The 27,503-nt window shown below is 47.0% G+C and overlaps 1 protein-coding gene across 1 annotated transcript; it reads right to left on the bottom strand.

The window, feature by feature from the left end:
• Positions 1-17,970: 17,970 nt before the first annotated feature.
• Positions 17,971-26,044, bottom strand: LOC133099969 (solute carrier family 22 member 20-like). Its single transcript, XM_061203792.1, is given in 6 exon segments — positions 17,971-18,046; positions 22,936-23,076; positions 25,493-25,596; positions 25,676-25,816; positions 25,818-25,939; positions 25,942-26,044. Coding segments are annotated over 6 exon segments (687 nt in total).
• Positions 26,045-27,503: the final 1,459 nt, after the last annotated feature.

Genomic DNA, 27,503 nt, shown 5'->3' with positions numbered 1-27,503 from the left:
TGGCTATAACAAAAAAAGATGAACAACAGCTAATGTTGTTGAATTTGTGAAGAAATTGGAACCCTCAAACATGCTGGTGGGAATACAAAATGGTGAAGCAAACAGTCTGGTGGTTCCTCAAGTAGTTAAATATAGAATTACCCTATGATCCAGCAATTCATCTCCTAGGTATGTACCCAAGAGAATCGAAGGCATATGTATACACAAAATGCTTCTACAAAAATATTCATAGCAGCACTATTTATAATAGCCCAAGAGTGGAAACAACTCCAATGTCCATCGACATGAATGGACAAATAAAATATGGTATATCCATACAATGGGATATTATTCAGTAAATAAAAGGGAATAAATTTACTGATATATGCCATAACATGGCTGAAACTTGAAAGCATTATGTTACGTGAGAGAAGACAGAAACAAAAGGCCACATATTTTCTATTTCCATTCATGTGAAATGTTCAGAATAGACACATCGGTGGAGACAGAGAGTAGATTTGTGGTTGCAGGGGCTGGGGAGGGGAGAATGGGGAGTGATTGCTAATCGGTACAGGGTTTCTTTTTGGGGTGATGAAAATATACTAGCAGTTGATAGTGGTGATGGTTGCACAATAGTGTGAATATACATCATTGTGAATATACTAAAAAACATCAAATGGTACCCTTTGAAAGGGTGAATTATCTCAATAAAGCTTTTTATTTTAAAAATGTTCATGTAGCTGTGTTTTGTAAGCAATATAGTCCAATATAAGTGCTCGTTATATAGTATCTCACATTAAAGAAAATAATATAATTCCTGTTAAGCCATAAAAAACCCTTCATATCCTGAAGGGCTAAGGTGGGTAGGGTTTATCGTTATTTTTTCGAGTGGCTTGTCATCTCAAAGGAACAGTTTGGTCAGGGAATAAAATACAATGTTTCATGCAGTGACATGCTGTTCTCCCAATATAAAGTCTGTCTGTGGGCATAAAACCCAGGCTATCTATGGTGGAGAGAGGCGCAGCTTCTGGCCCACGTGGCCGTGTGGCCAGTCAGGGAACAGCCACTCTCTGGGGGGCCTTCCAGACCAGGCTGTGCTCTAAGAGAGCCCTTGGCTACCAGGTACTGCACACCTGCTCTGGAACAGCTCTTTGACCTTCACTGTGTCGTGTAATGATGATGCAATCTCTGAGTTATTGGTATTGTTACCTCTATTTCCCACATGCAAATAAGGAAACTCAGAGAGGGAAGTGACACGTCTGGAGAGAGTTCTAGCTTAAAGGTGGAGGCAGATCTAGCCCAGCCCAGGTCTCCAACTCAAGTTCATGTTTTAACTGCAGCCCCAAACAAACAAAACCCCCCAAAACCAAAAAAAGCAAAGAGAATCCCATCTTAACATAGGAATACAATACTTGCATAGTGCTTTACAGCTTATAATGCTTTTACTATACCTTATCACTTGATTTTTAGCACATTTTTAGCGCATGCAAGAAAGACGTTGTTAGTCCCATTTTACTGATAGGGATTCTACAAACTTGGAGAGTTTAGATAATTTGCTGGAGGTTACACTGCTGGTAAGAAACAGACTAAACTGTGGACCAGTTCTTTTATATTGCAGCTGTGAGTAGGTGTAGCAAAACTATTATGGGGAACTCCCAGGGAAAAATGAGGTGAGATTTCAAACCAGCTCCTGTCACGGATCCTGGACTTTGATTGCAAATGGGGACCTCATGGACCTCACATTTGCTAGAAATGATTGAAAGGCTTAAGGTCAGGGCCAATTGTACACTGCTGTTGGCACACACAGGGTGTATAGGTCACATGTATTCTGTACCCCAACAAGAGCTGACGCAAAGTGGAAATCATATGGAACACGATGCTGAGAATCTGTGTTTGGAAAATGCAAACTTAATAAAGGGTGGCTTTTGAGCCAAGAGCAGCAGTATATATAAATATAGCATATAATATTTTATATACTATACAGCATAATTAATAATACATGTATAATAGTGTATAATTATATACACCCCCCCAAAGGTTGCCAAATAGAAATTTTAAAGGGCTTGAGGGAAGTGTAGAGATAGGACAGAAATACTTTGAACTGTCGTGTAATAATGTAATTTATAATAATGAGAAGTAAATTTTGAGACTACAACATAATCCCAAGATTGAACAATGTTATATCCTAAGTCAAGTGAGAAAGGACTTATTTTACACTTTTAATTTATTTTATTTAAAAAAAATTTATTCCATTCTATATATAATAATTTTATTTATTTTATACTTTTATTATTTTATTTTTTTTATTGTGGTAAAAACATAAACGAAAATTTACCGGGGAGGGGTGAGATGTGACAGGGTGAGAGAGTGTCATGGACATATATACACTACCAAATGTAAAATAGATAGCTAGTGGGAAGCAGCCGCATAGCACAGGGAGATCAGCTCGGTGCTTTGTGACCACCTAGAGGGGTGGGATAGGGAGGGTGGGAGGGAGGGAGATGCAAGAGGGAAGAGATATGGCAACATATGTACATGTGTAACTGATTCACTTTGTTGTAAAGCAGAAGCTAGCACACCATTGTAAAGCAATTATACTTCAATAAAGATGTTTAAAAAAAAAAAAAAAAAAAGTCTTACAGAGAACAGACTGTGGGTTGCCAAGGGGGAGGGGGCTGGGGGAGGGAAGGACTGGGAGTTTGGGATTAGCAGATGCAAGCTGTTATACATAGGATGGATAAACAACAAGGTCTTACTGTATAGCACAGGGAACTGTATTCAATATCCTGTGATAAACCATAATGGAAAAGAATACGAAAAAGAATGTATGTATATGTATAACTGAGTCACTTTGCTGTATAGCAGAAATGAACACAACACTGTAAATCAACTACACTTCAATAAAATAAATTTTTAAAAAAGAAAAAAAAAAAAAAAAGAAAATTTACCATCTTAACCATTTTTATTTGTACACTTCATTAATGTTATCTTTTATTTATTTATTTTTGGCTGTGTTGGGTCTTCGTTTCTGTGCGAGGGCCTCCTCCAGTTGTGGCAAGCGGGGGCCACTCCTCATCGCGGTGCGCGGGCCTCTCACCATCGCGGCCTCTCCTGTTGCGGACCACAGGCTCAGCAATTGTGGCTCACGGGTCTAGTCGCTTCGCGGCATGTGGGATCCTCCCAGACCAGAGCTCGAACCCGTGTGCCTTGCATTGGCAGTCAGACTCCCAACCACTGCGCCACCAGGGAAGCCCGCTTTTATTTATTTTTGACACTAATATTGCCTGGAGGGCACTGCTCTGCAGTGTGGACATGTTACCACCAGGCGGCGGTAGTGTGGTACAGTCCCAGGGACTGCGCTTCTGCAGGATTGTTATTCAAACCCTTCCCAGATTCCCCATGCTGTTGCTATGGGAAACTAAGGCTTTCTGGAACGTGGGAGGCAAGATTTTAAAAAACAAAGCTATGAACCTTGAACCAATTAACTACAGTTTATTGACTTACTACCACGTCTGAGGCGCTGCGTTGGCCCCGTGGTGCGGAGATGGTGGGAGGGGGAGGGGCGTTACAAAGACTGTACATCCGGGGAGGGCTGAGGGCCGGGGCCATACCAGCAGCTGATGTCTACTGTGCACTCACCCTACTGGGTGCCTCTCCTGTGTAGTCCTTACTCCTAAGGCAACCCGGTGTGCATTACTGCGACTAGCCTCTACTGCCCAGATCGTTTCCTTACTATGGCCACTGCGATATGTTTGAAATTCAAGTATGGTCATGTCAGCCCCAGCTCCCACGTAGAACCCTTTCAGTGGGTCCCTCTTACCTTTGGACCCCCAAGGTCCAGCCTTTGTTCTCCTGTCTCAGGCCACGCTGGTCCATCTGCCACAGAGCTTTAGTCCCTGCTGTGGTCCAACTCCTCTTTCTCAGGCCCTCTTCCTTGACCTCCAGAGTCTCTCCTTCATGACCCTTATCACAGCTTTAATTTCACATTTGTCCTTCTTGGATTCATATCTCTCCAGCTCATTTTACTGTAAGCTCCCTGGGGCAGATCACATGTCTGTTCTTTTTTTTTAATGTTTTTTAAAAAATTAATTAATTAATTATTGGCTGCATTGGGTCTTCGTTGCTGTGTTCAGGCTTTCTCTAGTTGCAGTGAGCAGGGGCTACTCTTCATTGTGGTGAGCGGGCTTTTCATTGCGGTGTCTTCTCTTGTTGTGGAGCACGGGCTATAGTCACGCGGGCTTCAGTAGTTGTGGCACACGGGCTTCAGTAGTTGTGGCACACGGGCTTCAGTAGTTGTGGCTTGTGAGCTCTAGAGTGCAGGCTCAGTAGTTGTGGTGCACGGGCTCGGTAGTTGTGGCTTGCAAGCTCTAGAGCACAGGCTCATTAGTTGTGGTGCACGGGCTTAGTTGCTCCGCGGCATGTGGGATCTTCCTGGACCAGGGCGCGAACCCGTGTCCCCTGCACTGGCAGGCGGATTCTTAACCATTGTGCCACCAGGGAAGTCCCACATGTCTGTTCTTATATCCTGGTGCCTGACGTGTGGCAGGTAGATGCTCTCAGGAGGTGCTTATTGACCAAACAAAGGAAAGAAGTGGAGGTTGGAATGCCTTGCTTAGGGTCCAGCAGCCGGTAGAGATGCCAGCCTAGACTGGGTGCAGATTTCCACTCTGTCCACTCAAGTTGGCTTTGAGCCCTTTGTGACCTTGGACAGATGAACTTCAGTTCATCTGCACTTCAGTTTCCCAGTTTGTCAAATGGGTATAAAACCAGGTGGACTCCAGGATGGCTGTGAAAATGAAATGAGTTGACACATGTGAAGGAAGCATCTGGGCATTGGAGTGTTGGCTAGAGACCAAAGAAAGAATGTAAAATATCTCATTAATAATGCTTTATATTGATTACATATTTAACCCAAAATATTGGGTTAAAAATGTTATATTTTACTATAATGTATATTATAAATTAATTTCTTTTAAAAAAAATAATGTGTCTATTCATTTTTCTGACAAGTCACAATAGATTTTTTAAAAATATTTATTTATTTGGCTGCATTGGGTCTTAGTTGCGGCACGTGGGCTTCTGTCTAGTTATGGCGCGCAGGCTCCAGAGCACGCGGGCTCAGTAGTTGTGGCACGCGAGCTCTCTAGTTGTGCTGTGTGGGTTCTAGAGTGCATGGGCTTAGTTGCCTGCGGCATGTGGGATCTTAGTTCCCCGACCAGGGATCCAACCCGTGTCCCCTGCATTGGAAGGCGGATTCTTAAGCACTGTACCACCAGGGAAGTCCCTATAAATTAATTTCCTTTTACTTTTTTTAATGTGGCCACTAGAAAACTTTAAATTACACATGTAACTTGTGTTATATTTCTACTGGTGCTGTTCTAGATCGTGGTTCAGATGTGGAATTAGCTGGGTGGTCCAAATGCAGACTTTGCCTTGCACTATTGGGTGGACTGGAAAAATTTGCCGATATTCCTGAATCTCAGTAAGTGTAAGGCTTGTGAAAATTGTGTGATAATGTAAGTGAAACCCTTGCACAATGCTTGGTGCCTGGAATGCCCTTGATAAATGTAAACTATCCTACTTATGCGTGTGGCAGGGATTAGACAGAACTCTGATGGTGGGAACAGCTAGTTGCCCCATATCCATATTTTTCTTCTTATGCCGAGACACTCCTGCTTTTTAGTTGGGCCCATTGCTGCCCAGAATCAAGACTGCATCTCCCAGCCTCCCTTGCAGCCAGGTGTGGCCATGTGACCAGGCTCTGTCCGATAGCATGTGAGCGGGCATCCTCTGGGCTGTGCCCTTAAGAGGAAGAAAGGGCATGCCCGCACTTCCCCTTCTTTCCCTTCCCTGTGGCTGGAATGGGGACATGGTGGTAGCCATCTGGAATGGGGACTCTGAGAACAAAGGAAATGCTCAAGGGACGACAGAGCTACAAAGAGAATAATCTTGGGTGTCTGATGCTGTAGAGACATATTCTTCCCAGCCCTGAGGCTTATGCCTGGCTTATTACAGAAGAAATTAATTTTTTAGGGAATTCCCTGGTGGTCCAGTGGTTAGGACTCAGTGCTTTTGCTGCCAAGGGCCTGGGTTCAATCCCTGGTTGGGGAACTAGGAGCCCACAAGCTTCCCGGCGTAGCCAAAATAGTGATCATAATAATAATACAATTTTAAGGCCACTATTATTGTGGCTTTCTGTGTACTGTAATTCATGCAGCTCTGGTGGCCCAGAAGTTGCCCAAGCTGGCACCTTGGATACCAGGATTCCCATGCTTGCCTTGGTCCAGATCGGTTCAGAACCAGGCAAGGCTGAGCTTGTGTCTTGAGGTCCTTGGTGTGGCTGGAGGAAGCTGGGCATGGACATCGTTGCTTCTCCAAGGGCATCCATCTCTACTCCTTTGTCCTGTTTCCTGAAGGAAGAGCCCAGCAGGCTGGGTGTTTGGATGCACTTAATCCCTGGTGGCTGACCAGGTCCTCTTGGAGATGCCCAGAGTGGCTCCGTATGGCCCTAGGTGGACCTGCATTCATAAGGCCTAAAAGATTCCTGGGAGGCCACAAGCACAGAGGTGTTCTGGTTTATGAATTATTCTACGTATTTATAAACTAGTCTCTTAAAATGAGTTTAGTGGGGACCACTTCTCCAGATCCTGGTTATCTCTCAGGATGTGATGATACATGTTGTATGTTGTTTCCATCACAACAAACATGTGATGCATGTTTGTTGTTTCATGCAAAGCTGAGGACCAGAATCTGGAGGATGAAGGAGCCATGAAGAACCAGTGTAGACAGTCAGGGCTTCATCAGCGTCAGTTCCCAGCTCGCAGCTCACCTTTTGTGTCCTCAGAAGGACAAAATGAAAGCCCTGGGCTTAATTACAGGTGGTTACTGAAGAGCCAGGGAAATCAGTGGATGTGGGTACAACAGCCACTCCCTCTGAATGTGGAAGGCCATGGAGAAACCCAGAGGAAGGAGTTGCTTCCTGTCAAAGAATTTGACTGTGTAATTTCAGTTTAGAGGTTTAAAATATGTCCACAAATTCGTTGATACTTCTCCCTTTAAAATGTGAAGCCTCATCCCCCTCTCCTCATGTGTGGCCTGGACTTAGTGACTTGTTTTTAGTGGACTGAATGTGGTGGAAGAGCCCGTGTGTGACATCTGGAACGAGGACATAAAAGCCAGCCTCTCTCTGTTCACTTGCTCTGGGGGAACCAGCTGCCATGTCATGAGGACACCCAAGCAGTCCTAGGGACAGATGTACACAGCAAAGACTGAGGCCTCCTGCCCACAGCCATGAATGAGCACCTTGGAAGCAGATCCTCCAGATTTCAGATGATGCCACCCCAGCCAACATTCTGTCTGCAACCTCATGAGGGACCCTGAGGCAGAAGCACCCAGCTCAGCTTCCCCCAGCTCCTGACCCATAGAAACTGTGAGATAGTATGTTTGTTGCTTTAAGCTGCTGAATTTTAGATGAATTTGTTTCATGGCAATAGATAACTAACATACTCAGGTTTTCTGAGATTACTCTGCGTGGGAGCTTCCCTTGAACTCATATCCTTCTTGGCTGGATGAATTCTTATATTGTATAAAATCTTTAGGAATAAAAAGTTTAAAATATTTATTCGGTGATTTGATTACAGAACAAGCATACACAAGAAGGTGTATCATTTTTTTAAGTTTACAAATGATCCAAGTGGTGTTGAGGCAGTCTCACCCCAGGCGCCACCTCTACACGGATGACTCATGGATTTTTCTTTTTTCTTTGGCCGTGCCGCACAGCTTCTGGGATCTCAGTTCCCCAACCAGGGATTGAACCTGGGCCACGGCAGTGGAAGCCTGGAATCCTAACCACTAGGCCACCAGGGAACTCCCAACATGGATTTTTATCTCTAGCCCAGACCTTTCCTCTGAGGCCAGAGGTACAGGCACAACTGCTTTTTTGGTGCCTCTTTTAGAGAGGAAGCATCTTAAACTCAGTATTCCCAAAACTAGATTAGGGTTTCGCGTACAACCTGGTCCTCTTCTAGCATTGTCTGTCCCAGCAAATGACACTAGTGTCCACCTAGGCCCGCACATCAGAAGTCTAGGAGTCCCCACGACAAAGCTCTCATCCCCTCCCGCCACATTGCCTATTCTGTTTATAGGCATACCTCATTTTACTGCACTTAAGTTGAAGGTTTGTGGCAACCCTTCGACAAGCAAGTCTATTGGCACTATTTTTTTCACGGCATTTGGTCACTTTGCGTCTCCGTGTCACATTTTAATTCTCGCAATATTTCAAACTTTTTCATTATTGTCATTTTTTAAAAAAATTATTTATTTATTTTTGGCTGCGTTGGTTCTTTGTTGCTGTGCGCGAGCTTTTTTTAGTTGCAGTGAGCGGGGGCTACTCTTCGTTGTGGTGCGCAGGCTTCTCACTGCGGTGGCTTCTCTTGTTGTGGAGCACGGGCTCTAGGCGTGCGGGCTTCAGTAGTTGTGGCACATGGGCTTAGCTGCTCCGCGGCATGTGGGATCTTCCGGACCAGGGATCAAACCCGTGTCCCCTGCATTGGCAGGTGGCTTGCTAACCGCTGCACCACCAGGGAAGCCCCAGTCATATATATATATATTTTTTTAATGTAAGCTTCACATTTTTTTTTAATTATTAGCACCTTTAATTATTATTTATTTATTTATTTGGCTGTGTTGGGTCTTCGTTTCTGCGCGAGGGCTTCCTCTAGTTGCGGCAAGCGGGGGCCACTCTTCATCGCGGCGCGCGGTCCTCTCACTATCGCGGCCTCTCTTGTTGCGGAGCACAGGCTCCAGACGCGCAGGCTCAGTAGTTGTGGCTCACGGGCCTAGTTGCTCCGCGGCATGTGGGATCTTCCCAGACCAGGGCTCGAACCCGTGTCCCCTGCATTAGCAGGCAGACTCTCAACCACTGTGCCACCAGGGAAGCCCCCCAGTCATATTTTTTATGGGGATCTGTGATCAGTGATCTTTGATGTTACTACTATGACTTGCTGAAGGCTCCGATGATAGCATTTTTTTAGCAATAAAATATTTTAGAATTAAGGTATGTACTTTTTAAAGACATATGCTATTGCACATTTAATAGACTACAGTATAAACAAAATTTTTATATGCACTGGAAAACCAAAAAATTCATGTGACTCGCTTTATTGTAATATTCACTTTATTGGGGTGGTCTGAACCTGAACCTGCAGTATTTCCAAGATATGCTCATTTCACTCTTCTCTTCCCAATGAAACCGCCTTCCTCTTTCCATCACCACCATGCTAGTCCAGGCTACCGTCCTATCTCACCGGGATGGCTGGAGTGACCTACCAATTGGTCCCCACACCACTCTGGCTCCCTTCCAATCTATTTTCTACTCCGCAGCCAGAGCAATCTTTTCAAAAAGCAATGTAATCCTGTCACACCGGCCACCTCTCACCTCTTGCCCCAACTAACGTAAGACCAATCTTTCATTTCCCATTGCTTATAGGATGAAGAACCACATCCTCATTGAGGCCTCAGGCCTCTGCCCAGTCTGGCCCCAGCTACCTCCCTCCAGCTATCAGCCTCTGATATTTCTCTTCCCCTTGATTCCTGTGCTCCAGCCCCAGTGGTCTAGCTTCCATGAAGGAGGCAAGCTTCCTCCTGCCACAGGACCCTTGCACATGCCCTTCCCTCTACTTGGGTCTCTCATTGCCTGGTAGCTCTCACTCTTTCTCCAGATCACAGACCAACAAGAAACTCTCCTCGACCCACCTGACCAGGCCAATTACCCTTCATCACACTCTCTCATAACTCATCTTAATGGAAACTTTATACTATTTTTGACCCCATTCTAGATGGTGGGGGCCCTATCTATATATTCACAGTTGTGTTTCAGTGCCTGGCATGTAACAAGTGCTAGTAAGTATCAGTTGAATGAATGAATGAATGAATAAATGAATGTTACCTCCTTTAATCTTCAGAATAGCCCTATGAGGTGCACGTTATTATCTCCATTTTCCAGATGGCGAAACTGAGGCTAAATGACTTATCAAGGTCATGTAGCCATAATCTGAACTCACCTCCAGCTGACTCTAGAGACCAAGTCATCTATCCCTCTGTTGCACCTTTGCCCAAATATCTTTCTGAGTTTTGTCTCATTTTGTTCACTTTCTTTTACATAACCAGAAAATTTCCTGAGACTCTCTTAACAGCCTCCTCTTTAAAAAAAAAGAAAGTAGCTATTTCTGTGAGGCTTTAAGAATTATCAGTAAACTGTACACGATAGGAATTGGGCCAGGCAAATTGCTTTCCTCCTATTGTAGAACAGCTTAATGTTTAGTGATTAAGGAGAACCTCTGAGTGCAGTCGTGCAGGCTGTTCACTGAGCAAGGAGGCCTGGCCAGATGGGTGAGGACAGGCTGCTGAAATTGAGCCTATGCTTTACTGGCCAAGCTGTGCATCCTGCTGTGAAGCTGTATCTCCCTGGGGTGGGGTGGGCACCATTCACCCACCAAGCTGGGTGCCCAGGATGCTGCATCTTCCTGGAGGGGGTACCTTTTTCAAGTTCACTCATGTGTGGTGTATGGACTAGGTGGCCCTGCATTTATGGTCAGTTGTGGTCAGTCCACTCGCATGTTTTATCTTTTTATTATTTTTTAATTAATTAATTAATTAATTTGGCTGCACCAGGTCTTTAGTGTGGCATGCAGGATCTTCGTTGCCGCGTGCAGGATCTTTAGTTGCAGCATGCAGGATCTTTAGTTGCAGCATGCGGGATCTAGTTCCCTGACCAGGGATTGAACCCGGGCCCCCTGCATTGGGAGCACGGAATCTTAACCACTGCACCACCAGGGAAGTCCCCTCACATGTTTTAATTGAATCAAGCGCTCTGTACTGTAAGAATTTAGGAAGAAAAGGCAACTTGTTTATTTGGGGAGTGTTGTGTATAAAAGGGAAAATACGGAAATGCCATCAATCTTTCTTCCCCTCACCGTCCCAGCCCTGCTCTTGAGGTGCACGATCCTCAGTATCTAGACATTCTAGGATGTGATGTGAACTAGAACCAGGGTTGGCCTGAGCTGGGCCCCGGGTTTGGCTGTTTATCTTGTCCTTACAGGTGACATTGTGGGAGATAAGTTGTGTCTCCAAGGATCATGTGAGCGTACAAGACGAACTGTGCTTCTCCCTTTAGGAAGCACTCACTGAAGGGAAACCCGAGGCGACTCCTTTTCCAACTGTGGTCCTCTGGCCTCCCCCCCACCCCCATTTATCAAAGAAGAACTGTTCCTCGCCGGCCCCTCTCCCTCAAGGCTGGCAAGTGGGTGGGGACAGCAGCCGAGGAGGAGTGCTGTTCCCCTTCTAAGGTGTTTCACCCCGAGGTCCAGACAGAGGAGAGCTGTTGTCCCAAGCACTTCAGCTTCTTGGGCTGGAGGGGTGGGCAAGTTTAATGAGTCCAGAAGTTCTTCTGGCTGGTTGTGGGCACAGTATAAGCTTTCAGGAAGACAAGCTGGGAAGATGGAGCTATCAAGAAGGCAAGCTTTTTTCTGTTTTGTTTTGTTTTTTAGAATTAGCTGATTTTTTATTAATGAACAAAGCAAAACAAATATCGAAATACCTGCGTGCATGTAGCTAGCAAGTGACCACAAGCTGTAGTGCATTTTTAGCTCCATTTATATGGAATTAAAGCTACAGTTGTCATACATCCTCCTACTTTAGTAAACATCAGATTTTCAACTTGTGTTAGTAGTTACAATGAACTTCCTCATCAAAATTAGCAGGCTGACTCTGACATTCTGTTCTTTCCCATTTCTTTCTTTTCTTGCTTTTTTTTCTTTTGTGGGCATAAAAGAAAAGTTTTATTTATTTATTTTTTTTAAAGAAAACTGGCACAATATTAATCTACATTCAAATTCTGATAACTTGTTTATTTTGTAATATTTCTCATGCATTCTGAAATGTATTTCACTATTTGTGAGAATTAAAAGAAAACAAAGCCACCTATCAAAATAGAATTCATTTTTCCTTGCAACCTTCTCATACCATATTCATCTTATGAGTATCATGAAGACTGACTAGAGTCACTTTTTTGCCTTAAATTCCAAAAATTCCAAAAATTCCAAAAAACATGATTTCAAAATTTATAAACCAACAAACCTGATTCTGATCACAAAGAAAAAGTCACAAGTGGCTTATTTACTGCTAGGCTTGTGAGTGTACAGAAAAGACACCAGTACCCACTAGATACCCATGGAGATCCGTTCTGAACAAATCATATCTTATTAACAGTCTGATTTTCAAGTTGTTTTCCCAAACTTGCAAATGATATGAATTTCATCAACATAGTCTAGCAGAAAAATCAGCTAAAAATTTTGACAGAGTCATTCTTGCTCTAGCTGTGGGTAAGATGATGTGTGAATTACCAGTTTTTAAAAATTCTTTAGAAGAATGTCTCTAAGGTCATTCCTTAATGGTTTTTCTTTATAAAGATTTTATCAGTTACTTGGGCGAACTTTATGTTTTTCAGATGACTCAGCACTAGGGAGGACAAATGAGTACAGAATCAAAACCTTTTCAGACTAATATGAAACATTAATAGAGATTTTAAAAATCACAAACTTGAAATCTTAGAGTTTTCTATTGTGACCAGAGTCATTTTGCTGCCATCATGCAGGCACATTCAATGAATGAAACAATTCCTTCTAGATATTGCACATAATTTGAAATAACTGGACTGAAGTTTTAAACCCATCAAAAATAGACTGTTCAACTCTGGGCAAATTAACTAATTGTTTATCTTGGAAAAAAGATTAAATTTTTACTGATACTGTTTATATAAAGGTAAAGTAAGATACTCTCTGCTCTTCTTCATTTCCTCTCCCTCATTCCTATCATGAAGTATGTATTCATGAAAAGCCAGCTAGATGCTATAGGAATTTTTAAAAAATAAGTTTTAAAAGTGCCCTACCATCAAAAGGTTTATAATTACATAATTGTGGTCATGTGGTTTAGTATACAGAGTAAAGACTTCAGGATAAAAAAAAAAATTCAGGCTCAAATTTCTATTTTTCCATTCCTAACTGAGGCCTTTTAGGCAAGTTACTGAAACTTTTTGAGCCCCCTTTCCATCATCTGTGAAATGGAGACAGTAATGTGTATTCCATAATGTTGTTATGAGAATTAAATACAATAATATATGGAATCATTAGTAGTAAGTATTTAATAAAGGGTAACTATTTACACAAGAGATTTGGATAAAAATATTCATAATAAAAAGGAGTGAACAATGAGAAAGTTGAGCTTGAAGTATTGTTGGTGCTAAGAGTGATTATTTTTAGTTGATTAATCTCTGCTCTTATCTTTTATTTACAACTTTATATCATGGAAACTTTCAAACATATACATAAATAGACAAGCAGCACAATAAACCCTTATGTACCCCTTATATGCCTTCAAGAATTATCAACATGTTTTGCTCATAAGTAATTATTCTTGCTTTTCTTACTTTGCTTATATTATCATTATTTTCTCCTCTAAATACTGTTGTGCCCTTAATTCCTTCTTTAATCCCAAAACTACTTTGGAGAGACAGAATAGCAAAGTGGTTACACACACACACACATTGTAATTAGGCTGCTAGGTTTAAATCCTTCATATATGTTACTAGCTGAGTAACTGGGCTCATGTTACATAATCTCTCTCTTGTTATAAGCTTATTCACTTGTGAAATGGTAACAATAGCAGTATCTATAAAGATTTTGCGCAGATTAAATGAGCTGGTTAAGGCAAATCTCAGCACTCTGAAAGTATGTAGTAAGCATTCAGTAAATGTGAGCTATTATTATTCTAATTTCCAAGTTATTTGAATTGATTTGTTTATGCTGGTGTTATTAATTTGTAGCTTTATGACATTGATTATGGAGAATGTTGACTGTAATATTACTTGGTTCTTGATTTGTTGCCTGAAATTATGGTTCTGGAATAATACAAGGCAATGTTTTTCAAATATTCAGTGGATCCTTAAAAGAGGGTCTATTCTGAGTTTGTAGCTAGAGAAATTCAATATATAACTATAAATCGAAAAAAAAAAAAAGTTTTATCTTTTTTTTTTAATTGAAGTATAGTTGATTTATTTTCTGTTTCTTTATCTTGTTTTCTTTTAACTAATGTATTTACATAGTTTATTAGTTATTTCTTCTTTCCTAATCGGGCCAAAAGAAAAAAAAATCTAGAACATTTTGAGTCTTTTTCAGATACAAGAGGACATTTAGCTATTTCTTCTTCCGTGTGTAATATTTAAGTATTCCTTTATGTTCTAAAGTCACTTTGTTGCTTTTTAAACCATCAAAAATGTATTGCATGTAGTATGGCTTGCTGATAAATAGCAGTGTCTTGTTTGGCATATTGAATGAAAAATTATCTTTACAAGTTTGTTGGTTGAATTTCCTTTCAAACACTTCTTAGCTTTTACCTGTTAACATGAAATCAGGCAAAAGTTTGGGAAGAGAATAAACTGTCAACATCACGGTAAAACAAAGTTACAACACGGAAACCTTTGTTATGTGTCATTACAATTTCTCTGAAGAGGAATTCCCTGGTGGTCCAGTGGTTAGGACTCTGCGCTTCCACTGCAGCGGGCGCGGGTTCGATCCCTGGTCGGGGAACTAAGATCCCACAAGCTGCACATGTGGCCAAAAAAAAAAGAAGAAGAAAAGAAAAAAAATTTCTCTGAATAGTTATGTTTCTGCAACAAGCAAGCATTTACCCCTTAAATGCCGGGACCCCAGGGGCCCCTGAGGTGGCCCTGCAGCTCGCTGACCCCTGCTTGGCTCTCCATGGCTGCTGCCCAGCTCTTCACTCCCCCCATCTCCCTGCCTGGCCTGTCTCTTGCTCGAAGATTAACGCCTTCCATGGAAAAGGTCAGGACCAGCTACATAATTTGCAAGGCTCAGTGCAAAGTGAAAATTCAGGGCTCCTCGTTCAGAAATGATTGAGAATTTCAAGATGGCGGCAACAGAGCATTAACCCAAACGTGGGACCCTTCTGGGCGTGGGGTCCCGAGCAACTGCAAGGTTGCACACCCATGAAGTCAGCTGTGTTCACAGCCATTCTCGCTAATGCCAGAGCCTTCCTTTGCTTGAAGCCAGCACTGGGCCAGGACCACGTGGGCTGGCTGCCCTTCTCCTGACTTGGGCTTCTCAGCTGCTTCATCTCTGCTTGATGGGTCTATTTTATAATCCTCACTAAGTCCTTCTGAGATGGGAGGCTGGTCTGTGAGAGGGGAGGGGTGTTCTGGGAGCAGCCCTGGCTGGGGAATCAGGAGACCTGGCTGGGTTCTTTCTCCAGGTAAGGCTGGGTTGTGGCTAGGATTATATGACGACTGACCTTGGGTGAGTGCTTGATAAAGAGAGAAGTGGTCCTGGTGCCGGGAGCTGATGAAAGGTTGCCCCGAAGAGATAACAATGGTAGCATTATTTAAGGTTTGTTTTTGGTTTTTTTGTATTTTGCATAGTCATCCACTCTGGAAACTTTTGTCTAGTAGTTGGAAATCACCCAGGAAAATCATATTCTTTATCCATTACCTTATCTTTAAAAGTAATCAGGGGACTTCCCTGGTGGCGCAGTGTCTGCCTGCCAATTCAGGGGACACGGGTTCGATCCCTGGTCTGGGACAATCCCACATGCCTTGGAGCAACTAAGCCCGTGCGCCACAACTACTGAGCCTGCGCTCTAGAGCCCACGAGCCACAACTACTGAAGCCCACACGCCTAGAGCCCGTGCTCCGCAACAAGAGAAGCCACTGCAGTGAGAAGCCCACGCACCACAATGAAGAGTAGCCCCCGCTCGCCGAAACTAGAGAAAGCTCGCGCGCAGCAACAAAGACCCAACACAGCCAAAAATTAAAATAAAATAAAATAAATAAATTTTAAAAAAAGTAATCAGGACTCATTAAAAGAGCTGCCTCCTTGCAAATGAAGGAGAATCTATGCCCAGTGCCCCTTCAACTTCCCAACAGTGATGACCCTGTGGTCTGAGACAGCTGGAGAGGAGGTATCTAGAGCAGGGTCATGGTGGAAATTTCTAGCTCTGTGCCGCTTGAAACAGTAGCCACTAGCCACATGTAGCTACTGTGCACTTGGAATGTGGCTAGTGAAACCAATGAACTACGTTTTAAATTTTATTTAATTTTAATTAATTTCAATCTCAGTAGCCACAGGGACCCAATAGCAACCACACTGGACAATGCAGACTAAATCTGGAGTCTAGATTCAGAACATCGTAACCCCAAACAACTTTAAAATATTTGTAAAGACCCAAATAATGTCCCAAAGTGGTTATATTAAATGTTTTAAGTAGGCAAAGCACAGTGCTGGGAACCAGAGGGAAGGCTGCAAAGCAACCCACAGTTCTTGCTTCTAGAAGCTTGTATTGACAAGGAGACAGGATATGGAACATTAACTAAGATGTAAAAGTTATAGAATCTAGGGGCTTCCCTGGTGGCGCAGTGGTTGAGAATCTGCCTGCCAATGCAGGGGACACAGGTTCGAGCCCTGGTCTGGGAAAATCCCACATGCTGCGGAGCAAATGGGCCCGTGAGCCACAATTACTGAGCCTGCGCGTCTGGAGCGTGTGCTCTGCAACAAGAGAGGCCGCGATAGTGAGAGGCCCGCGCACCGCGATGAGGAGTGGCCCCTGCTTGCCGCAACTAGAGAAAGCCCTCGCACAGAAACGAAGACCCAACACAGCCATAAATAAATAAAATTAAAAAAAAATAATACCTAGCATATATATTAAAAAAAAAAAGTTATAGAATCTATGAGCTGATGGGATCTAAAATTTACTCAGTCCCTTTCCCACTGTGCTGTTAGACTCTCTGTTGTATAACAGAAACAACCTTGCATCATGATGATGAGGGTAATGTCATCAACGTCATCCACCAAGAGTCAGCAAGGACAGTGGGCCTTATGGCGGAGTAAGGATCTGCAAAATCTTCTCCTGCATAAAACCATGTGAACACTGGCAAAAGATGTTAAAGTCAACTTTTCCAGAACTCTGAAAATTAATCAAAATTAATCAAAGGCTTGCAACAGATGCTCAACAGATTAGTCATTAAGGACATGCAAATCAAAGCTGCAATGAGATACCACTTTACACCCACTAGGATGACCATAATTTAAAAAATGGAAAATAACAAGTATTGGCAAGGATGTGAAGAAACTGGAACTCTCATACATTGCTTTGCTGGTGGGAATGGAAAATGGTGCAGCCACTGTGCAGTTCCTCAGAGTTACCTGATGACCCAGGAATTCCTCTCCTGGGTATATAACCAAAAGAATTGAAAACAGGTATTCGAACAAATACTTGTACACGAATGTTCAGAGCCACACTATTCACAATATCCTCAAAGTGGAAACAACTCAAATGACAGTTAATTGATGAATGGCTAAACAAAGTGTGTTTTATCCATGCAAAGGAATATTATTTGGGCATAAAAAGGAATGACACACTGATACATGCTACAACGGGGATAACCCTTGAAAGCATTATACAAAGTGAAAGAAACCAGACACAATAGACCAGATTTTATATGATTCCATTTATATGAAATAGTCAAAATAGGCAAATCTATAGAGACAGAAAGTAGATAATTGATTGCCAGGTATTAGGAGAAGGGAGAAATGGGGAATGACTCCTAACGGGTACTGAGTCTCTTTTTGGAGGTGATGAAAATATCATAAAATTAGACAGTGATGATGGTTGCACGACTCTGTGAATACGCTAAAAACCACAGAATTATGAACCTTAAAAGGTAAACTTTATGATAGGTGAATTATACCTCAATAAAGCTGTTATTAAAAACCACCACATAAAGCTACCAATTAAAAAAACCAGTTTGTCTTCAGCTTTTTTGTTTTGTTTTGTTGTTTGTTTGTTGTTTGCAGAACTGAACCAGAGTCTGAGCCCTTCCCGCCTCCTCCCGTGCTGCTCCCCGGCCCACTCCAGCCTCGCCTCTCACCAGGTGACCGGAGGAGCCTCGGGACCAGCCTTCTTGCTCCTGTCCTTGAGCCGCATGGCAGCCGGAGGGATCCTGGCAAATGCCAAGTGAGACCAGGTCAGGCCTCTCCTCAGCTCGGAACCCTCCAGAGGCTCCCATCTCACTCAGGGTCAAGGTCAATGTCCTTAATGACCACCAGGCCTAAGGGTCTGCCCCCATCGCCCTGAGCTGTCACCCACCCAGCTCTGCTCCAGCCATAAGGACCTCCTTGCTCTTGAGTCCACTAGACACATTCCCCCCTCAGGGCCTCTGTCTGGAATATTGGCCCACCCGCCTCCCTCCCCACGCCCCGTGGCCACAGGTCCCCCTCCCTCACCTTCCTCAAGCTTAGCCCAGAGTGACCCCTTCCCAACAAGGTGGGTCGCTGAGCCAACAAAACTGCTGATTCTCCCCTCCCCCCATCGCTCTCATTCCCTTGCTGAGCTTTAGTTTTCCTCTGTCGCCCTTATCACCTTCTAACACACTACACAACTCGCTTATTTGTGTTGTTTATCTGTCTTCCTGCAGGAGAACACGGACTCCACGGAGCATGCTCTGCTCGTTCATTGCTGCACCTCCCACACCTAGTTGCGTGTGTGTGAGTGTGTGTAGTGGTTAGGAGTGTGTGTGTGTGTATGGGTGTGTGTGTTGTGGTTAGGAGTGTGTGTGTGTGTGTAGGGGGTGTGTATATGTGTGTGTGTGTAAGGGTGTGTTTATATGGGGGTGTGTGTTATAGTTAGGGGTGTGTGTGTGTGTAGGGGTGTGTGTATATGGGTGTGTGTGTTGTGGTTAGGAGTGTATATGTGTGTGTAGGGGGTGTGTGTGTTGTGGTTAGGAGTGTGTGTGTGTAGGGTGTGTGTGTGTGTAGGGGTGTGTGTATATGGGTGTGTGTGTGTAGTGGTTAGGAGTGTGTGTGTGTAGGGTGTGTGTGTGTGTAGGGGTGTGTGTATATGGGTGTGTGTGTAGTGGTTAGGAGTTGTGTGTGTAGCGGGTGTGTATATGTGTGTGTGTGTGTATGTGTAGGGGTGTGTGTATATGGGTGTGTGTGTGTAGTGGTTAGGAGTGTGTGTGGGGTGTGTATATGTGTGTGTGTGTGTAGGGGTGTGTGTGCTGTGGTTAGGAGTGTGTGTGTTGTGGTTAGGAGTGTATATGTGTGTGTAGGGGGTGTGTGTGTTGTGGTTAGGAGTGTGTGTGTGTGTGTAAGGGTGTGTGTATGGGTGTATGTGCTGTGGTTAGGAGTGTGTGTGTGTATGGGTGTGTATGTTGTGATTAGGAGTGTGTGTGTGTGTGTGTGGGGTGTGTGTGTTGTGGTTAAGAGTGTGTGTGTGTGTGTAGGGGGTGTGTATATGTGTGTGTGTGTGTAAGGGTGTGTTTATATGGGGGTGTGTGTTGTAGTTAGGAGTGTGTGTGTGTGTAGGGGTGTGTGTATATGGGTGTGTGTGTTGTGGTTAGGAGTGTGTGTATATGGGAGTGTGTGTGTAGTGGTTAGGAGTGTGTGTGTGTAGGGGGTGTGTATATGTGTGTGTGTGTAGGGGTGTGTGTATATGGGTGTGTGTGTGTAGTGGTTAGGAGTGTGTGTGTGTAGGGGTGTGTGTATATGGGTGTGTGTGTGTAGTGGTTAGGAGTGTGTGTGTGTAGGGGGTGTGTGTGTGTAGGGGTGTGTGTATATGGGTGTGTGTGTGTAGTGGTTAGGAGTTGTGTGTGTAGGGGGTGTGTATATGTGTGTGTGTGTGCATAGGGGTGTGTGTATATGGGTGTGTGTGTGCAGTGGTTAGGAGTGTGTGTGTAGGAGGTGTGTATATGTGTGTGTGTGTGTGTAGGGGTGTGTGTATATGGGTGTGTGTGCTGTGGTTAGGAGTGTGTGTGTGTAGGGGGTGTGTATATGTGTGTGTGTGTGTAGGGGTGTGTGTATATGGGTGTGTGTGTGTAGTGGTTAGGAGTTGTGTGTGTGTAGGGTGTGTGTGTGTTGTGGTTAGGAGTGTGTGTGTGTAGGGGGTGTGTAGGGGTGTGTGTGTGTAGGGGTGTGTGTATGTGGGGGTGTGTGTTGTGGTTAGGAGTGTGTGTATATGGGAGTGTGTGTGTAGTGGTTAGGAGTGTGTGTGTGTAGGGGGTGTGTATATGTGTGTGTGTGTGTAGGGGTGTGTGTATATGGGTGTGTGTGTGTAGTGGTTAGGAGTGTGTGTGTGTAGGGTGTGTGTGTGTGTAGGGGTGTGTGTATATGGGTGTGTGTGTGTAGTGGTTAGGAGTTGTGTGTGTAGCGGGTGTGTATATGTGTGTGTGTGTGTGTGTAGGGGTGTGTGTATATGGGTGTGTGTGTGTAGTGGTTAGGAGTGTGTGGGGGGTGTGTATATGTGTGTGTGTGTGTAGGGGTGTGTGTATATGGGTGCGTGTGTGTAGTGGTTAGGAGTGTGTGTGTGTAGCGGGTGTGTATATGTGTGTGTGTGTGTAGGGGTGTGTGTGCTGTGGTTAGGAGTGTGTGTGTGTATGGGTGTGTGTGTTGTGGTTAGGAGTGTATATGTGTGTGTAGGGGGTGTGTGTGTTGTGGTTAGGAGTGTGTGTGTGTGTGTAAGGGTGTGTGTATGGGTGTATGTGCTGTGGTTAGGAGTGTGTGTGTGTATGGGTGTGTATGTTGTGATTAGGAGTGTGTGTGTGTGTGGGGGGTGTGTGTGTTGTGGTTAAGAGTGTGTGTGTGTGTGTAGGGGGTGTGTATATGTGTGTGTGTGTAAGGGTGTGTTTATATGGGGGTGTGTGTTGTAGTTAGGAGTGTGTGTGTGTGTAGGGGTGTGTGTATATGGGTGTGTGTGTTGTGGTTAGGAGTGTATATGTGTGTGTAGGGGGTGTGTGTGTTGTGGTTAGGAGTGTGTGTGTGTGTGTGTAAGAGTGTGTGTATGGGTGTATGTGCTGTGGTTAGGAGTGTGTGTGTGTGTGTGTGTATGGGTGTGTGTGTTGTGGTTAGGAGTGTGTGTTTATGGGAGTGTGTGTGTAGTGGTTAGGAGTGTGTGTGTGTAGGGGGTGTGTATATGTGTGTGTGTGTCAGGGTGTGTGTATATGGGTGTGTGTGTGTAGTGGTTAGGAGTGTGTGTGTGTAGGGTGTGTGTGTGTGTAGGGGTGTGTGTATATGGGTGTGTGTGTGTAGTGGTTAGGAGTTGTGTGTGTAGGGGGTGTGTATATGTGTGTGTGTGTGCATAGGGGTGTGTGTATATGGGTGTGTGTGTGCAGTGGTTAGGAGTGTGTGTGTAGGAGGTGTGTATATGTGTGTGTGTGTGTGTGTGTAGGGGTGTGTGTATATGGGTGTGTGTGTGTAGTGGTTAGGAGTGTGTGTGTGTAGTGGGTGTGTATATGTGTGTGTGTGTAGGGGTGTGTGTATATGGGTGTGTGTGCTGTGGTTAGGAGTGTGTGTGTGTGTATGGGTGTGTGTGTTGTGATTAGGAGTGTGTGTGTGTGGGGGTGTGTGTGTGTTGTGGTTAGGAGTGTGTGTGTGTGTGTAGGGGTGTGTGTATATGGGTGTGTGTGTTGTGGTTAGAAGTGTGTGTAGGGTGTGTGTATATGTGTGTGTGTGTAGGGTGTGTGTATATGTGTGTGTGTGTATAGGGGTGTGTGTATATGGGGGTGTGCATTGTGGTTAGGAGTGTGTGTGTGTGGGTGGGGGTGTGTATATGGGTGGGTGTGTGGGTGTGTGTGTGTAGGTGTGTGTGTTATAGAGGTGATTCTAGCAGGAGATGGGCCTTGGACCACCGTTCCTGCCTTCAGATTCCATGAGCCGTGGCTGGACGTCCACCCGGAAGAATGAGGCGGGTGGGCTGGGATTTGCTGAGATCCCCTCGTGAGCTCAGTGCCCTTTGCTGTCCTGACATGGGGCAGGGGGTGTCCAGTGTGCTGGCCTGGTGCGTCCTGGTTCTCTGGCCCCAAGGTTCCCTGCTACCCCGGGATGCAAGACCCATCCCGTCTTTGTCAGCAGAGTGAGAGCGCTCAGGTCCTCCCTGAGGCCTGGTGGCGTCCTCAGGAGCAAACCAAGTACTTAGAGGGACACGGAGGCGGTGGCTGGCCTGTGTCCAGGGTGAGCTTCCTCTGTCCATGGCGCTCTCTGCCAGAGCCACCTGGGAGCTGCCTGGAACCAGCCTGCAGTGAGCACTGACTCTGTTGCTTTGGGGGTGGGGACATTCCCACCTGGCACCCAGGAGGCCAGGCCTCCACATGGCACCAAAGGGAAACCCCGCCCCTTTTGGAGCCACATCCTCTCAGGGCTCCTGCCGCCTCGGGGACCCCTGTGTCTCACCTCGCTTCCGTGGCCCACACTGAGCCCACACCAAGCCTGGCACACAGGAGGTCCTTAGTAAGTGGTTATTGCTGACTAACTCACACAGGAAGTGAACCCAGCCCTCTCAGCTTGCAGATGGGCAAATGGCAACCCAGGGTCCACTGCTGGCAGGGCCACCGCTGAGAGCCCAGGTGTCCCGAGAACCCTGGTGGGAGGTTGTGAGTTGAGGTCACCAGATGAGAATCCCAATGCAAAGACATCCAATGACGGGGCTGCCACCCCCTCCCCCCGCCAGCCCCCTCCCCTCCAGGCCCCTCCTTGGCTGGACTCATCCAGAGAGAGGGAGTTTAAGATGATGCCAGAGCAGTGGTTAAGAATCCGTCTGCCAATGCAGGGGACACGGGTTCGAGCCCTGGTCCGGGAAAATCCCACATGCCACGGAGCAACTAAGCCTGTGCGCCACAACTACTGAGCCTGCGCTCTAGATCCCGCAAGCCACAACTACTGAGCCCACGTGCCACAACTACTGAAGCCCGCGCGCCTAGAGCCCGTGCTCCGCAACAAGAGAAGCTACTGCAAGGAGAAGCCCGCGCACCGCAGCGAAGAGTAGCCCCTGCTCGCCTCAACTAGAGAAAGCCTGCGCGCAGCAACAAAGACCCAACGCGGCCAAAAAAAAAAAAAAAAAAAAAAGATGATGCCAGAGAAGGTCATGCCCATCAGGAACCGGAAGAAGCAGTAGGCACCGAAGGAGCAGAAGTACGCTGTGGCTGCCCCCGAAACTGCCAGCTGCAGGTACGACCAGACCAGGGGGGCCTTGTGGCCCAGCCTGAGCCTGGCCATGGGCACAGGGTTAGGGTTCCTAGGAGGCAGCAGCATCCCCCGTGCGGGTTGTGGAGGGACGGTAAGAAGAAGCTACCCCCTCACCACATCTGAAAGCAACTTGTCTGTAATAGATGCGCACCCACTGGGACCCAGGCACTGGCAGGACCAGGGAGGGAGAAGCCTGGTGTGGAAGGAAAGTGGGGATGAAGAGACGTATTCCCTCCTTCGTTCTTTCACTCAAGGAATATTTCTGGCTCCCTACCAAGCCCCTACTCTCCCAGGGTCTGGGAAAGACAGAGATTCTGCAAAGGCTCAGAGGCAGGTGCAGTGGGTTATGAGAGGGTCCCCTGAACAACTCTCTGGCGGGAGGGAGCCCTCAAACCAGAACTCACGGGGGGCAAACCCTTGGCAGGGCCCAGGCTGGTGGGAGCAGGACCCCAGAGTCCAGTCTTTTGGTTCAGACTGAATGAGAACCTTCAGTTTTCACTTTTTTGTGAGCAGCGCACAAAACCCCAAGTTAACCCTCCTCTATCTCATTCTTGAATTTCTCTCCAAAAGAAAACTGCAGTTAAGAAGAACCTTCATTCACGTCTACATGGCACGTGCGTACCATGCCCGGGGGCGCCCCACTCACTCTGAGGGTGAGAACTTTAAAGATCTCTCCTAAATGGTGAAGACCACTTGGACTCAAGTCTAAAATTGCTGAGGAAGAGAGGATGACCCCCTTGACACCCTCGTGAATGTCTCTGGAGGGGGATGCAGGCTTGCTCCTAGCCTGACCAGCGCCGCTCTCCGAATCAGCAGCCCCACAGGGAACCTTGCAGGAGCTGCTTCCCTCCATCCGTCAGCCAGGGGACCACGGCTCATCCTCCCGGGTCTGGAGTCACCTGGAGACAGGGAGGGGAGATGCAGCAACAACTAGGTACACGGGCACACTCTCACTGGCTAGCTCATGGCAGATTTGTGCTTGCTTACAAAGACCAGTGTTTCTAATAAACAGTATTATAAACTGGACTTTTTTTTTTTTAATTAATTTTATTTATTTATTTTTGGCTGCCTTGGGTCTTCGTTGCTGTGCGCGGGCTTTCTCTAGTTGTGGCAAGCAGGGGCTACTCTTCGTTGTGGTGCGCAGGCTTCTCATTGCGGTGGCTTCTCTTGTTGTGGAGCACTGGCTCTAGGTACATGGGCTTCAGTAGTTGTAGCATGTGGGCTCAGTAGTTGTGGCTCATGGGCTCTAGAGCGCAGGCTCAGAAGTTGTGGTGCACGGGCTTAGCTGCTCCGCGGCATGTGGGATCTTCCCGGACCAGGGCTCGAACCTGTGTCCCCTGCATTGGCAGGCGGATTCTTAACCACTGCACCACCAGGGAAGCCCATAAACTTGACTTTTGTAAAACAAACTGGACTAGTCATTTTGGGGAGGCCAGGGTGGGGCAGGCCTTGTTACACCACAGAGGGGTCCAAGGCCAGGGTAGCGGGGCCTTGGCACTGCCCCATTTATAAGTGAGGGTCCAGGGCTGGAGCCCCAGCTTGGCCAGGTGAGCAGCATTTCTCCTTCACACACCCCATGATAGACTCATTCCCTCCCTTCCTCCCTTCCTTCCTTCCTTCTGTTACACAGATGTTCATTGATCACCTCTACGTGGCAGGCCTGAGCTGGGGGCTGGTGACGAACAAGACACTATGAATAAGATACAGGCTCATACACAGAAAGACCGGACATGTCTTGACACGGGGCGAGCAGGGCTATGACAGGACCACCCGTGAGGGGCCTGAAGCACCTTGCACACTCCAGGGTGTGGGGTCTGCAGTCCAGGAGGGCCCCCAGAACCTGAACAGTGAGAGGAGGGGCTGCAGGGAGGGGAGAGGAGGGGGGAGAGAGGGGAGGAGGAGCAGGGAAGGAATGGGAAAGAGGATGGGGGAGGCAAGGAGCCGACTCCATCAGAACCATGGTGTGTGCTGCATTTCCGGGCGTCTCTCTATCCTCAGGGGCCCTTTTGGTCAGTTGTGGCCCATCCGCACAGTGGGATGCAGCCTGGATGCAGGGAGGACAGGAGAGCTTTTTCTGAAGGAATACGCAGAGGCCACGAATGAGGTAAAAGCCATATACAAAACCATGCATGGGTGTGTCAGCATTTGTATAGAAAAGGGGGATGGAGCACATGTACATGTTCACCTGGATTGTATAAAGTCATAAAAAATCTCTGTAAGGTACACGGAAACCAGGCTGCCCTGTAGAAATCACTGGAGTGTGGGACAGAGGGGAGAACGCTTCCTTGCATACCCGCTTGTACCTTCTGGAATTTTGAACCTTGTGAATGTATTGTATGTATTATCTATTTTAAAATACACAAATAAACTTTAATAAAGAAAAGTTAATGAAGAGGCGCGGGAGGCTGGGACCCTCGTCCCCAAAGGCTCACCTGTCTGCAAGGCTGCCAAACACCACGGCGCCCACCAGCACCCCGGCCACGTAGACGGACTGAGCCAGGTCTCGGAGGGCGCGGGCCTCACACACCAGATCCCACTACGGGGAAGGGAGGGACGCTCCAGCCTTGGCCTCAGGCAGCAGCCCCCCCGGCCCCCCACCCTGGCCCCACCCCAACCTCCATCACGATGGTGGACGGGAAAACACTGCGGTCATAGACCGAGTCATCCTTGCGGCCCTTGGTGGCCGCCCCGTGGACGGAGGTGTTGGGGCCCAGGAGGGCCCACTGAGGCTGCGTGAAGTGCCGGCATGGCTCGGGGGGCCCCAAGCAGGTCCAGGGGTACGGTGGCCCTCAGCCAGGCCCACGAGCCATTGACAGTGGCCACAGTGTGGTTGGCGGGCCTTTGGCAGTAGTGGCGGGGCACGGCGGCCGTGAAGTTCAGTTGTGGCAGGCCAGCAGGCTGCAGGGCAGCAGCAGCAGGGCCGTGTAGACCAGCTGGAAGCCACCCATGCCACCCAGGGCGTCCAGCAGGCCTGTGAAGGCCATGGCCACGGGCCTGACCTGAGGCCCAGCCTCGAAGCCTTATGTAAAGGGGCTGGGATGGGGCCCTGGGAGGTGGAGGAACAGGCCAGGGTTAGGACCTCAGATGCCCCGTGTCCCGCAACTCAGAGGGTTTGGGTTACACCTCACAGGAGGCCTCCAGTGTCCCCAGGTCTGCAGGGGTCCCCCTCCTGCCAGGTCCTTTCTCCTCATTTCTCCCAGCCTCTCACCTCCGAGTTAGAAAAGCGAGGGGTCCTAGAGGGCCGCCTCACATCCCACTGCCCAGATCTGCAGGCTCAGCCCCCTGCCCATGGCCCTCGCAGGGGGGACCCCAGCAGTAAATGTGACACCATCATCACCCTCCCCTTTTCTCTGGAGGCCACTGTGAGGCATCTTCAAGAGCCCAATTCCTGGGGACTTCCCTGGCAGTCTAGAGGTTGAGACTGCGCTTCCAATGCGGGGGACGTGGGTTCGATCCTTGGTCGGGGAACTAGGATCCCACAAGCTGAGTGATGCGGCCAAAAAAAAAAAAACAAAAAACGTGCAATTCCAGCCTCAGCACACGGGACCCAGTCCTGTCCCTGGGCTCCCTTGACGCCGGAGCCTTAAATGCTTGGAGGTCACATAAGGGGGTGCCAGTGATTACAGCTGCTTGCCCCTCCCCCACTTCCCTGGAAGTCAGAGGCTGCATAGGAGACACTTGGAAAAAAGTCCTTGAAAAATGCCCAAATAGGGCAACCAAGAGGAAGCCCTGCTCTCCCTGCCCCCACCCCAGGTACTCTCAGGCTAGGGGTGTGGGAGGGGGCAGGGTCTCCACTCATCCAGACCCACAGTGTTCCAACCTCTCATCAAAGGAAACCCAATACAGAGAACTAAGTGGGTGGGGCCTGGTGCACCTGGCCCCCGCCCCTCCACCTGGCCCCTCTCACAAACCAGCCCAGGAGTCCAGGAAGTGATGGACCACTCCCCTTACTGATGAGGATGCTGAGGGCTAGCAGGACTTGGCCCAGGGACTCCCAAAGGCAAAATGCAGATTCCAGGCCCTGTGCCCGACAGTCTGCCACTCGGGGCTCCACCTGGGGCTCCTGGTGGCCGAGGGCAGCCCCCACCCCCCAGCTGGGCTCCTTCAGTCTTTGCTCTGCAGACGCTGCCCTGGTTTGCGGCTCACCCCTCCCCACGCTGTCCCAGCCCCTCCTCTACCCACACCTCAACCTACTCTTTGTCTTATCTCTGGTAAGAAGAGCTGGGATCCCAGAGAGGCTGGAGCAGCTTATATAAGCTGCAGGTGTCTGGGTCACAGGGGCAACTCCCCTCCCCCACCCTCGAGAAGACTTAAAGGAGGCTCTGCGTTCTGGGGAGCTTCCTGGGGGTCAGGTTTGTGCTAAGTAGGGGTTTGGGTTTCAGCCAGAGCCTCACAGGCAGAGTGTGTGGGGAAAGAAGGGGTCAGGGCTTAGAGGAGGGGGGC

The sequence above is a fragment of the Eubalaena glacialis genome, chromosome 10 (genome assembly GCF_028564815.1).
Source record: "Eubalaena glacialis isolate mEubGla1 chromosome 10, mEubGla1.1.hap2.+ XY, whole genome shotgun sequence".
Taxonomy (NCBI): Eukaryota; Metazoa; Chordata; class Mammalia; order Artiodactyla; family Balaenidae; genus Eubalaena; species Eubalaena glacialis.
The sequence above is the reverse complement of the archived record's forward strand: the minus strand, read 5'-3'. Positions and strand labels throughout refer to the sequence as shown.